This window comes from Tauraco erythrolophus, chromosome 5 (assembly GCF_009769465.1).
Source record: "Tauraco erythrolophus isolate bTauEry1 chromosome 5, bTauEry1.pri, whole genome shotgun sequence".
Taxonomy (NCBI): Eukaryota; Metazoa; Chordata; class Aves; order Musophagiformes; family Musophagidae; genus Tauraco; species Tauraco erythrolophus.
In genome coordinates, this window is record NC_141469.1 from 58,630,744 (window position 1) to 58,644,200 (window position 13,457).

The 13,457-nt window shown below is 40.3% G+C and overlaps 1 protein-coding gene across 9 annotated transcripts in view; it reads right to left on the minus strand.

Annotated features, from left to right (window-relative positions):
- TENM3 (teneurin transmembrane protein 3) overlaps positions 1–13,457 on the minus strand; it is a 321,876-nt gene that overhangs the window by 12,682 nt on the left and 295,737 nt on the right. For all 9 annotated transcript variants that reach the window (XM_086612225.1, XM_086612224.1, XM_086612223.1 and 6 more), the window contains 2 exons: positions 4,444–4,619; positions 3,527–3,762 (listed from right to left, as the gene is read on the minus strand). In XM_086612225.1, the coding sequence (XP_086468351.1) occupies positions 3,527–3,762; positions 4,444–4,619 (412 nt within the window). The remainder of the gene's footprint in view (positions 1–3,526; positions 3,763–4,443; positions 4,620–13,457) is intronic.

Consider the following 13,457-nt stretch of genomic DNA (forward strand, 5'->3'; position numbering starts at 1 on the left):
ATTGTGCCTAAGACAGTCTCCCTCCAAATATATTTGAAACCTCTGGGTTTCATTATGATGAAAATATGTGGTGGGTTGACCCTGGCTGGTTGCCAGGTGCCCATCAAAGCCACTCTATCACTCCCTCCTCAGCTGGACAGGGGAGAGAAAATATAACGAAAGGCTCGTAGGTCAAGATAAGGATGGGGAGATCACTCAGCAATTACCGTCACGGGCAAAACAGACTTGACTTGGGGAAATCAGTTTCATTTATTGCCAGTCAAATCAGAGTAGGATAATGAGAACTAAAACCAAATCTTAAAACACCTCCTCCACCGCTCCCTTCTTCCCAGGCTCAACTTTGCTCCTGATTCTCTCTACCTCCTTGCCTCTCAGCAGTGCAGGGGGACGGGGAATGGGGGTTGCGGTCAGTTCACCACACATTGTTTCTCCCACTACTTCCACCTCAGGGGGAGGACTCCTCACACCCTTCCCCTGCTCCAGGGTGGGTTCCCTCCCATGGGAGACAGTCTTCCATGAACTTCTCCAATGTGAGTCCTTCCCATGGGCTGCAGTTCTTCATGAACTGCTCCAGCATGAGTCCTTCCCATGGGGTGCAGTCCTTCAGGAACAGACTGCTCCAGCCTGGGTCCCCACAGGGTCACAACTCCTGCCAGCAAACCTGCTCCAGCATGGGCTCCTCTCTCCATGGTTCTACAGGTCCTGCCAGGTGCCTGCTCCAGTGAGGGCTTCCCATGGGGTCACAGCCTCCTTCAGGCATCCACCTGCTCTGGCGTGGGTTCCTCCGCAGGCTGCAGGTGGATCTCTGCTCCACTGTTAACCTCCATGGGCTGTGGGGGGACAGCCTGCCTCACCATGGTCTTCACCACAGGCTGCAGGGGAATCTCTGCTGTGGTGCCTGGAGCACGTCCTCTCATCCTCCTCCTCCTCCTTCACTGCCCTTGGTGTCTGCAGAGTTATTTCTCTCACATATTCTCACTCATGTCTGCTGACTGCTGCTGGTGTTTTGCAGTTTTGCCCCCCTTCTTAAATACGTTATCCCAGAGGCACCACCACCATTGCTGATGGGCTCAGCCTTGGCCAGCGGCAGGTCTGTCTTGGAGCCAGCTGGCATTGGCTCTATCGAACATAAGGGAAGCTTCTAGCAGCTTCTCACAGAAGCCACCCCTGTAGCCCTCCTGCTACCAAAGCCTTGCAAACCCAATACGAAATAGTAATTCAGGAAATTTTCAATGAAGAAACACTTAACACAAAACTACGTCTCTTGACACTCCCGACCTACTGTCCTGCTCCGTTTCAGTAATTTAAGTGTCGATCTATCCTGCTCTGCTTTGACTCCTGTTTTTCTTTCCAATGAGAAGCATGAAATGTGACTGATTCCCTCATTAGGAATAGGAGTGTATTGCTGTGCCTTACAGAGAGATTCAAGAAGTAATGCAAAAACTGGAGACCTCTGCAGAGTGTGGAGTATGTCAGGTCTCATGAGGAGGCAGAGAAAACCCTTCCTGTGAGATCCCTCGTCTATGTCACTTGTCTACTCTGGGTGCACCCTTTGAGGCAGAGGTCATACCAGCTCCTTTATTTGAGACCCTTGTGAGTGAGGGTCTGTCTGGCCTCAGCACAAATGCCCTAAAAAGGCTCTTTCATGTAGAGGACTGTCAGGACCTCTGCCAAAGGCCAGCCTACAGAGCAAACGTACAGGTGCAGGGACAAAACTACCTTATCAAACAAATATGAAACAAGTCTGAACAAAAGTGAGATTGACAGAGGATTGTGGTGACATAATTCCTAATTAATTTCTTTTGAAAGACTACCAGTAGTGGGTAGAACTAATAAAAGATAAAAAACCAAGAGAGGACCTGAGAGTGTACTTTGTAACATTAGATACTGCATACATATAACGCAGTGAAAGTGCCATATCTATGAGTACATTTACTGGCAACACATGTTGTCACTGTTTTTTGTCTACATTTGTCATCTTTGCAGCAAAATGTTACTGACATCTCTATAGATAGAAATGATGAGCTCCTTAAGTTATTCCTGTTCTTTCTGTTGTTTTCTTTCTCTACTTTCCTACATCCCCTGCTCACCCCCCAGCAACATTTCTGTAATACCTTCCCATGTAAATAATTCAAAAAAAAAAAAAAATTTTTTTTTCTTTGCTGACAAGATTCTTTACCTTTTTTTTTTTGAGGCATTTTTCTCTTATTAGCCCATATTATTCACCTGCCCTACTTCTCCCATTTGTATATACACTTCTAGTTACTACTATTTTATCCTAATCTATAATCTCTCACTTTCCCCTCCATCTTGTTAAATCTTTCCCTCTCTTCTGCTGTTCCCTTTTTCCTGTTAACTCTTCCAAGTTAAAGTTGCCCATGACATTTCTTTTACTTCCTCTGCACTTGAATTCCAAAATTTTGAGAACTGGACTCATGGTTATTTGTTACATTGTCAAAACCAAATGCCATTGGTATAGTTATTTTATTTCCTCTTGGGTTTCCTTCACAAATGAATTGGCAGGTCTGTTATCCCACCGTGCTATATAATGACATGCCTATGAACCAGAACCACAAGGATGAGCTCCAGAATCATGCTGTTTCTTATCCATGTAAGATAGCTACCATAGCTAGCTACAAGTATGTTGTTCTTCAGCATCAGCTACTGTGCATAATCATTCTTCTTTCTTGGAAAAAATCCATTCTTCTTGCAGTGCAAGTGGTAGAGAGGAATATGAGTTGCATGACTGCATTCTCTCCTTTCTTGTTCCAAAGGAAGATATAAAATATTTTAAGATTTAAAATGGCACGTTACCTCTTAGAAGTCAAGTGGTCTGAAATTACTTACCTTCATTTGATATACTGCCTAGGCCTTATTTTAAAGAACTGAGTTCAGTTCTAAGAGTAAGTCAGACCTCCGATGTGGTCTTGAAATGGTCTCCTGGCAACCTAATTTTAGATGCTTAATCTATGTTGGCTTTACCAAATGACTGTCATAAATCATGGTTTGCTTCCTACTTATATTTCACTCACTATATAGGGAAGAAGAAATGCCAACAAAACGGTAAAGACATATGTTAGAGGAATATGCTGTACACATGCACACACAGTTAAACCCTTTCTACCACCAATAAGTATTAGTACAATTTTTATTTAAAATAAAAAAGAAAGAAAATCCTAGGACTGTGCCAACTTATGGTAAAATAATTTAAAACAAGATACAGAATCAAGTGTATGAACTCAGTACCAGAAACAGAAACAGTGAAGGAAAGCGGAAAAATTATTCTTTTATCTCAATTTGTTTCAATGCATTCCAAGCTAAACCCAACAGTTTAAAGTCCACAGAAAAGAGCAATTAATAAGGAAAACCAGCCAATAAATGAAGTAATAAAAGCAAATACTTCCAGCTCTACAGTAAGCTTGTCTATAATAAATATTCTGTGGTTGTTGGATGGCAGTATCTACAGGAATGTATTTACATTTCCTCTCACTCAATGAGTAGATACTACGCATGCTTGTGTGCTTACCCGAAGCTTTCGGCCAAATACATTGACTTTTCCCTGGGCTTGCTCTTTCCGGAATCGCCACTCCACCAGGTTCTGCCCGTTCTCCCCTGGCAGGGTCATGTTTCTTTTTGCCACTGTTGGGTTGGCAGTGCCAGCCAACACATGTGGCTCTGTCTGATAGTGTGAGTCCAGGCCGCTGGCATACAGGATTCTCAGCGAGCCATCATAACCAATCTGGTAGCTATTTCTTAACTGATCTGAAAAGGCGAAAAAGAGAAGCATACGTTACCTGCTTGGGGTTCAGAGTCTGCCTTTGTCCTGCACACATGCAATATGTGCATGTAACATGTTGACTTCACATAACTGACCCAATGGTAATAAACACCCTGGGTGTTTATTAGTAAGAATATCTGTATCGTATTGGGACCCATCTTCAAAGTCACTTAAACACTTAAGACAATCCCACCCTCAGAGTATATTATTGGACTGGCACAAACCATATTTTCTGCTGTTTCATTAGGTGTTTTTGGCCTAATCCTAAGCATACCATGACTTTTGCAGGATGTGGCTGCTGGCATGTCATATGCTATTTTAAAGCTAAAATCTCACTTCATGCTATTTCTGCACCTATTTCCCTTTCAATTCATTTCTCTCTCCTTTCCAAGATTCCCTTTTAATGCAAAGTAGGCATTCTAACTAGTTCTCATAGCTGTTTACAAAAGCTATTTGATTAGAAAACATATTTAATTCTACTTTCATTGCAACTCCTTCTTTCCATAAACAGTTCTTTATATGTATAAAACCATGTATGTATCACCCCTTCCTCCAAACACTATGCCTCTAAAGTTTCCCTCTAATGCATCTGACCGGAGCTGCTTGTACCATAAGACAAGAGTTTTCAGGTCGGTATCTGCTGATAAATCTTTTGTTTACAGTACCTTGAACCATGGTATAGAAAGAATCAATTGATGATAAATTGGAAGTGATGCTGACATCTTCCTCTCTGCTGGATGACTCAATGTCCACTGTAATGGCCCTTTCCATTTCCCCATGAAGGTTAGTGACAACTCCAGTTGGGAATGTAACGTTTGTTAGACGGCCCTCGCTATCGTAGCTAAAAAAAAAAAGAAAAAAAAAAGAGTCCAGAAATGATACATAGGAGGAACAAATTGTTTTCATTTACAAGTAAAATGAACAAAAATACCAGCTACTTGTATTGTTAAGGCACGTTTGCTTTTTTGTGCATGGGATAGGCACAGCAGAGACTTCAAACGTGCTTTGAAGTAGTCAAAAGACTGCTTAACATACAGGAGCCTCAACGGTGATAGCAAGAGCAAACAGATGGATCTTCAGCTCTGCATAATATTCTTTGAAGTGTGACCAGATCCTGCTGCACATCTAATTCACCATTTCAAAGGGAGCATATTTATTGGTGCTAAATTCCATAGCATTTTGTAGTCATTCCCTATTATTGGACTAGATTTTGCTGTTACTGTAGGAATCCTCAAAATTTCTCATAAAAAGGGTATCTTAATAAGACTATCTCTGGGGCCTTTCCTATTCAATGATTATGCAGACCACCTGCCCTCCTGTTCCTGAGTGCTTAACATCCCTTGTATTATTAAGAGAAAGATCTGGAGTAATATTTAATCTACTTAAGCTGCTTGTAGCTGGAAATCAGAACAGCCAGCATATATGACTCGTTAACTGCCTGTGGGTCATAGTTTGAGAATTGTGGCGTAAGCCATGCAAGGAGATTTTTTTCTTCCTGGCTCTACTGACACTTCTTGAAACCAACAGCTATATATCCATTTAATATGAATAGGTAGATACAATTTCTGAAATTGAAGAAGACCTATGACATCTAAACCACGTCTTCTCCTATGCTGTGTTAGGTATACTTCATTTGGCATAAGACCCAAGATCATCCAAACATGCATTGTGGTCACAGTATAGAGAGGTAAAGCATTATGTGAGCTTCAGGTCATAAAACTGCCTTTAAGATTAGCTCTTCCAGTACTACAGCCTGGATTTGTCAGCCTAGGTGTTCAGGTGAGGCTCCTTGTTTAGAAGTAGAGCCTCCCTGTATCTGCAATGGAGAGAAATGAGCATCCAAAGGGTGACGTAGCCCACATATGACCTGTTTGCTCTCAGGAGTTTTCCATCTCTCTCCCGTGACCATGTAGTGGAAAGCTGAAAGAAGTTTTAGTCTCTTACAGTAACTAGAACATGACCCTGTAGGTCCTCACAGTGCGCGAGACGTTTAATGCTTACAATTATGATCAAAATTGCTCCTTCTGGGAAAGAAACACAAACCCAAACCAAACCAAAACAAAAACGAAAAAAGCCTCAAGCATATCACTGAGGCTACAGAAACTCTTTTTCTTAAGTTGAGAAAATTAATTCCAAACAGTTTTAACCCACAACACACTAACTTTCTCTGAACAGCATGAGTACTGCACAGCATTGCTGTAACTGAAAGGATTAGGTTAAGAAATGTTTTTTTCCAGTTTGCTTACTCTGTAGATTTGACAGCTTTTTGCATACAGTCATTTCCATCCTTTTAACACAGTTGATTTCCTTTGTTTATATGAGACTTTCACTTAGCAACAGGAAGAAGAAAAGAATGTTTAAAAATCAGAAACAGTGCTGCAAGCCAGGGAAATCAAGTGGGGAAACTTATTTTTTGAAGTTAAGTACATTTCAGGATAACGGGGTTTCTTCCCATATGTGTCTAGCCCTAATTTTGGCTCTTTTTCACCTACTGAACTTGGCAAGCCGAGGTACTGCATTTATGTGGGAGACCAAAACAAACATACCAGCATTCCTTGCACATGAATGTGACTGCTAGCCTATTCATGACCTTCGCTCTCATTCCTCAGTTCCATAAACTTATTTTCTTTTCATGCACAACTTCCCTTTTCAGCTCCCAGGGAAACGTATATTGTCCAATTAGTGTCCTTTTCTATTTTCCGCTTTATGTTTGAAAGTGGTCTCAGGTTATGTTGTTGAAAATTACTTGAGTCCTTTGATTCCAGTAGCCAAGTACTGGTCTTTATTTCAAACAATGGTTACTAAAGCTGCAGAAGGTAAGATTTCTCCATAAGAACAACTTTTCACCCTTTGAATCACAATATTTGTGAGAAATTAATTATCCTGTTTCTGAGGATACTACTTGAGCTGGAAAATGCTACACATCAGTAGTATTCAGTACAGCGTGTGGCTTCACTGCAGTACGCAGCACTGAACATTGCTATTCTTGTTTTATGCATTCTTCCTTGCACATTGTTATTTTTTGACTCTGTGCCTGCAGTTCCTGAACTGGTCTCTTCTTGCACAAATACATGAAAGCACATCATGAGCCTGAGATAAGCAGCTAATATTATTGCAGTGGTAGAGAGTTCAAAGATCAGCAAAAAATCATGCTGCATATTCATGTTCTTAAAAACACGACTTTAAAGCTGAAAGAATCTTAAAAGCCATGATTGCTTGCTTCAGATGTCCTAGTGCAAGAAGAAAATGTGACTGAGATGTGAAAGGTAAGAATAGGATTTCTCATACTTTTATAGCCAGGAACAAAAAGAAAGAAGGGAAATAGGTCTTTCTACAATTTACTACATATTCCATTTTATGATGGATTGTAATGTATGTCCTTCATTTTGTTCACAGCACACTGAATACTAAACTTAGTTTATACTTGATGTCTTTTTGTCCACAATGAAAGCCTTATCAATGCTCAGCATAGCAACATCACTCACATCTTTGGGCATTCCTCTGCCATTTTTCTTATTACATCCAAATATCCTTGCGTTCTGCTGCCGAGGTGAATTTATTCATCCAAGATTGTGAGTTTTAGACTGACAGACTTCTTTTATCTGCCTAATGTTTTAACATTGAGATTGCCCTAAAAGGAGTGAGATGTAAAGTCTAGAGGGTGGGTGCCTATATTTGGCATTTCACAGCCTCTTTGATCTTTTCATCCAAACACAAGCTCAGGCACACGTGTTACTGCAGAGGCCTCTGATCTTTCTCCTATGCCAGGCTCCACAGCAAAGCCATTCAACCAACCTCTTCAATTCCTCAAGAGCAAGTTGCACATAAACTTTTCAACAATCTAAAACGGAAACTTGCTCACTGGGTGTGACCTCACGTGCATTAATGCCATCAACTCATTTCTGTTCACATTAACGTAACGATCTTCATATTTGGTCAATAACTACAGAAGATAGCAGCAGGGGCAGCTGCCACCACCGCTAGCTGAAGTTCCCCTTAGATCAAATTCCTTTTTTCTTTAGGATGATTTGCCGCTGCCAGATAGTTTTCCCCTTCTGCAGTGAGAATTTCTCAGAGATAATGATTATCAGCTTCCCAGATTCTTGACCTTTTTGCTCTTCACCTGCTGGAAATCTCTCTTCCATTGTTCATCTCCTTTAGTTTTAATTACATTCCTTCCCAGACCATTTTCTGTTCTAGTCTATGTAGGACACTTCACTTTGCAGTGATAACTTCCTGTTAAGCCTTGTCACAGATGGAAATGCCCTACTTTCTTTATTTCTGACTTGTTTCTCATGTGCATTGTATCTTAGTTTGGAGCACATTTAGCTCAACTCCAACTCACAGAGCATTGTTAATGTTTCATATCAGAACTTACTTCAACATAAAAAAGGGAGCTGTAGAAATGAAGTATATATTAAAGGTTGCTGCTAAAGTTGATTGCTAAGTTATGACTGATACTGTTTTTCCACAGACCTCTGCAGCACACTCCCTTAACAAAACAGATTCTGTAATTTTTTTTTTTTGCTATTGTAAACATGTCAGGCTGAAGAGCAAGACATGCCAGTTCCTGCACATTTCAGGTAACAAGACATACAGTGCAAATGTGTATTATGTATTTCTTTAAAGACTGGCTACAGATCATACTATTAGTTGGGATATTGTAATAGAGAAATGAGGCATGAATGAGTTTCATAATATAGACATGTATAATTTTGACAGTAAAATGTACTGTTACATTCACACTTGACACACATGAGGCATTTCCTCTATGCATCTCAAATTATCAAGAGTGGCTAAAAAATTTATGGAACATTACCCTACTTGTTTGAAACTATTTGTTGGAAGCCTTATGTATCAAGATGCTGCTTCTTGGCAGCTGAGAACAGAAGGCTCCAAGTTGACTTTCAGAAGTGCAGTGTACTGTTGTTTTAGGTGTGTACTCACTATGTTAACATATACTGAAAAACCTGTCCTAACCTGGCAATGAACTGACTCCTTCAGCTTGTTGAGGCCATTAAGTTCACATTTACATAGAGGACTGTAGTTTTTAAAGAGAGTCGGTTTGTAAATACATTCTTTCACTTGTATTCAGCCTTCCGTAGCCTACTGCAAGTTTAGTCCCTCCCAAATAGTAAATTCACAGTTGGAAAACTACAGTAAAGAGAAGCCGCCTTGACAGGGTATCACCGCACTGCCAAACCAGTAACAAAACAGTTACCTTGCGGATCGAAAGGAAATAAACCCAGTTTATATACCATCACTTTTATTATTGTTTCATCACCCATATGGAGCCTTCCTGTCATCCACTGGTTTAAAATAGGGCACGGTAAGTTACTGGGAGCTCTAGTTCTGACCATCTTTAACCATTATGTGGGTTGCTGAAGCAGAGGAAAAGACTCTCAACATCAACATAATGCCATTTGTTAATTTTTTACCTTTTACTCCATTTCTGGGTTGCTTTCCTCATTTTGATATGCATTTTTGTTTTTTATTTGTCTGAAGAGTGACTGAATGAGCCTGCTAAGAATGACAAAAGTGAAAATAATCTACAGATGCATGGATAGACAAATGATTACTCCTTTTTTTTGGCACTTCCCTAGTCTCATTGAAATACACACACTGCAGTAGATACATAACTACTCATTTAAATCCTGCCTTTTAAAATATAACATTAATTGAAATACCGTATCCACTGTTTATTGCTTTATTTCCACACAGCATATTTGACATCTTAAAAGGTTTAGCATCTTGCTTGTGAATTCACAGTACAAATATATCAGGAAACCAAAAATATTAAACTATAACTTCCTTTCTACACTTATCTGTTCAACAACAGATTTTTTTTAAAAAGTGGAATCATAAATAATAAGACAGCTGAATGTCTTGCTCATATTGTTTTGTTTTGCTTAATAAGATGGAAGCAAATGTGTCATAAATGACAATTTGATGTATGTTAGTAGGCTTGTAAATTATGACAAGTGGATTGATTTTTTTAAAAACTTGACTATTGTCTAAGAAGGGTTGCATTTTTCCTTTGTTCTTATCTGGAATATTGTTAAGCATGAGAAGAAAATTCAATATTATTTCCAGTCTTACAGAATTTTAAAAATATGAAAAAAAGCGCGCTTCTTTTCTGCCTTTTCCCTTTCCTTCCTGTACTCCTTTTCCCTCTCCCTCTCCCTTTCTGCTGTGCCTAGCTCAGAGAAAATAGATGAATAGGAATTACAGAAAATTGGTCCAGGAATGATTCTAGGAAAGACCTAAAGTAAACTGCAGCCCAAAGTCCAATTCTGGACAGGAATTTATCTATTTATCTACTTGTTTTTTAATGGTATTGGGCAGAAAATGTAAACTCACAAAAACACAGAGGCTAGAAGGGCATTAAAAGTATTAGTATCAGCTAAATTTCTCTGTCCTGCTCAACCAAGTCTCAGACAACTCATACGGTTAAATTTGAGCAGCTGGTCTGCTTTTTCTGTCCCTTTATCTGATGGCTGCCTTCCATGGGGAAAGAGTCTTTATCCTGTCTTCATCTGGGAAAGTCTTACGCAACTGTTTGCACAACTGGTTAAATAATTCAGGTAATGGTCTTGTATGTTGACCCTGTGGTCAGGATGAATTTTTCAGCCCAGGTTGAATGAAGAAATTTCCTCAGCTTGAAAGTGATTGACAATTTTTCTTTTCACCTTCTCCTGCTATAACTGCAGCTTTTGAGGCTTTTTTGGTGCATGTTTATTTTGTTGTAATGTTAAAAGGATAGTTTTCAGTCTTTTTTTGTAAACTGGCATTCAGCACACTAGAGGTGAACAATTCACCTAAATAGGCCATTCTTGACAGCCGTAACTCATCTGCAAAACAACGGGCAGGCTCTAAATGAAAATCACTGCAGAAAATGTGTCTGTTGGAAAGGGAGCTCAAAGAAATGAATCAACACCTTCCCTCGCCAGAGCTCCCTCACTTCCGTACGGAGAAGTTTTTGATGCTCATTTTCCACTTCATCGCACAACCAGGCAAACAAGCACGAGTTCAGTGCTTGTGCTGCGTAAGGCTGACCACCCTCACAGCCTAATCCAAAATGACTTCCAGAGACAGGTATTTAGGGGAGCGGTGCTTTGCAGTGAATGAAGCAATAGATGACTTTATCGTGCTGGGCTGCTGCTTTACTTTTATGCCAGACAACTGCCAAACTTTTTGCTCCTTTCTGTACAGTGCTGCAACCCTCCCACACTGCGCTGCGTGCCGCAATAAGCACTTGCCATGTGTGTTCTCATAAAGACTCGCAAACCCAAGAATTCTTTCATAACTCATGTTTCTGACATCCACCTTACATGAACAAGAACCTGCACTAATAAATAGCATTAAAGAGGATGGTGCTTTCTGAAGAGTAGGAAGAACAACTCCAGTGTATGCACACGGGGGAAGGGGTGCACCGGGAGCAGCGGGATGGAGGCTGCGATGTGGCTTAAATGAGAGGCGTTATCTGGCGAGGGAGCAGCTTCCCAGGGCTGGGGGTGCGCCTCGGCAGCACGCACCCTTTTGAACCAACTGAAGCCAATTCAAGACCAATTGAAAGGGGCTTCTCCTTATGAAGATGAGCCTAAACTACAATAGTCAAGTTTTTACCTACAAGACGTCAACACTCATCTCCTGCTTTCAACTTCCTTCTAATGGGAATTTACTGCCCCTGGGCCCCGTGGGGTCTGCAGGGGCCGGAGCTGGGTTTTTGCTGGGGCGTGCAGAGCGAGCTCCTGCCCTGCAGCAGCTTCCCGCGCGCTGTCTTTAATCTTAGGGCTCCCTGAGGCTGCTGGTTTGTTTCTGTGTCATTCCAGCCCCCTTCTTAGCTCATCTATTACTGTACAAGCAAGCTGTGTGTGCCTTGTCAATATAAATACCAGAGTATGGCCTTTCAAATAAACGAAATGTTGGTGTATATATACTTTGCATGACAGACTGTCCCTTGCTCTAAGGTCTGCTTACACTATCAGAGCTGAGTGCATGGGCCTTTAGTGAAAAAAGTATGCAAGGCTGGTCTGTTTGGCCAGATGTTTTGTCCACAGAATAAGCTGTAATGTTTTTTCTCCTCTTTTTTTTTTTTTTTTTTTTTATTTTGGAAGGTATAAACTCTATGAGGTTGTTTTTACAGGGTCACAAAAAGTGGACATAATGAACTTATTACTAAATTGAATTATGTTTGAAAAGCAAATTTAGCAAAAGAAAAGCAAAATTATATGGGTGCATTTTTTTTTTTAGGACAGTGGAATACCAAGATGACAAACAAATATTGCTAGATTTAGGTTTTATGGTTAATTTAGAATAACATCCTTATTCCTTTGGAGCATGAGTCATGCCCAGCCAATGCAGGCTTCAGAAGTGACAGACTCTCCCCTCTTTGGAGAGAATTGGGTAGGACTGTCAACTGCACGTGCCTTGTAGGCTCCCTAAAAAGCTGATCAGTCTGGCCTCAACTGGGGACATCAAGGAGGACCAAATCTCTTGATGAGGCTTGAAAATATGGACTGTGTGTTCGAATACAGCATGACTGAAAATAAGAGAGCTGCCTTTTCACATGCAGTCTGGAACTGCCCTTCCACCCTCACAACACCAGGTCCTCCATGAAGTGAGTGTAAAGGAGAGTGAGCTAGCTTAGCTACAGCCTCCCTGACTCCCATTTGACAAAGACAGTTCACATGGGCAAGAATATTAACATGTCAATAACTGAACAAATGGTATGAAGTCCCTGATAAAGCCAGATGCAAAACTGATACTTTCAGGAGCCTGAGCAGAGCTGACGGGATAGACAATGCAGGACATCGATGTCATTCATAGGAGCAAGACCATTTTTTTTTTGCTGAGCTATCCTTACTTCTAAGTGCTTTCCAAAGTCACAGAGACATCACATGCTGATTTTCTTGACAGAAATCAAAGCACTTCCTTTCTCATACATGTAAGATGTAATAATGTTGATAAGTCTCTTCAGTGTTGCTATTTTGATATTATGATCTATTCAATGGTTTCTCAGTTCTGCTTTTATTACTTAGCCTAGTTCTAAGGACAAGGAACAGTAACTATTCAAGAATGAAGAAATGCATAAATGTCTATCAAATGAGATATACTACTGATATCAGAGCAATCAGGGGACATACTACAGCTCTCTAACAAATTTCACATTGATATCTAATGGTATCTATTAATGGGTTGTTTTAACATGGCTGCTTTGTTACTAAGCAGAATGAGTCTGGAACAGCAAGTTTGTGTGCTCCACTGTCAGCACAAGTCTTACAAGACTAAAGAATGTAACAGCATGTTGTATTATAATTATGACCTTTACTGTGAAGTTGAGTTACAGTTCCAGTTTAGGAAATTATGGTATCATAACCTCTATTCTGAGTAAAAGGAAGTTGAAGCTAGAAATTTAAAAAATATATTTAACAATTTATCTAAAGAAGAAACATGGTAAGTCCAGTCAACATGCACAACTGTCACTAAGCTCCTCTCAGAAATTGCATGTTGCATGAAACATGGTTACATGTTTCTGTAGTACTGATGTATCTAAGGGAAGGTTTAAAAATCCACGTCATTCTTCAGCTTGTGGCCATTTACAAATTGAACATGTCAGCTTGATATTTTCCCCTACAAGTTCTCTCTGGGTAGAGGGAATAGTTAGCTTGCTTAAGTA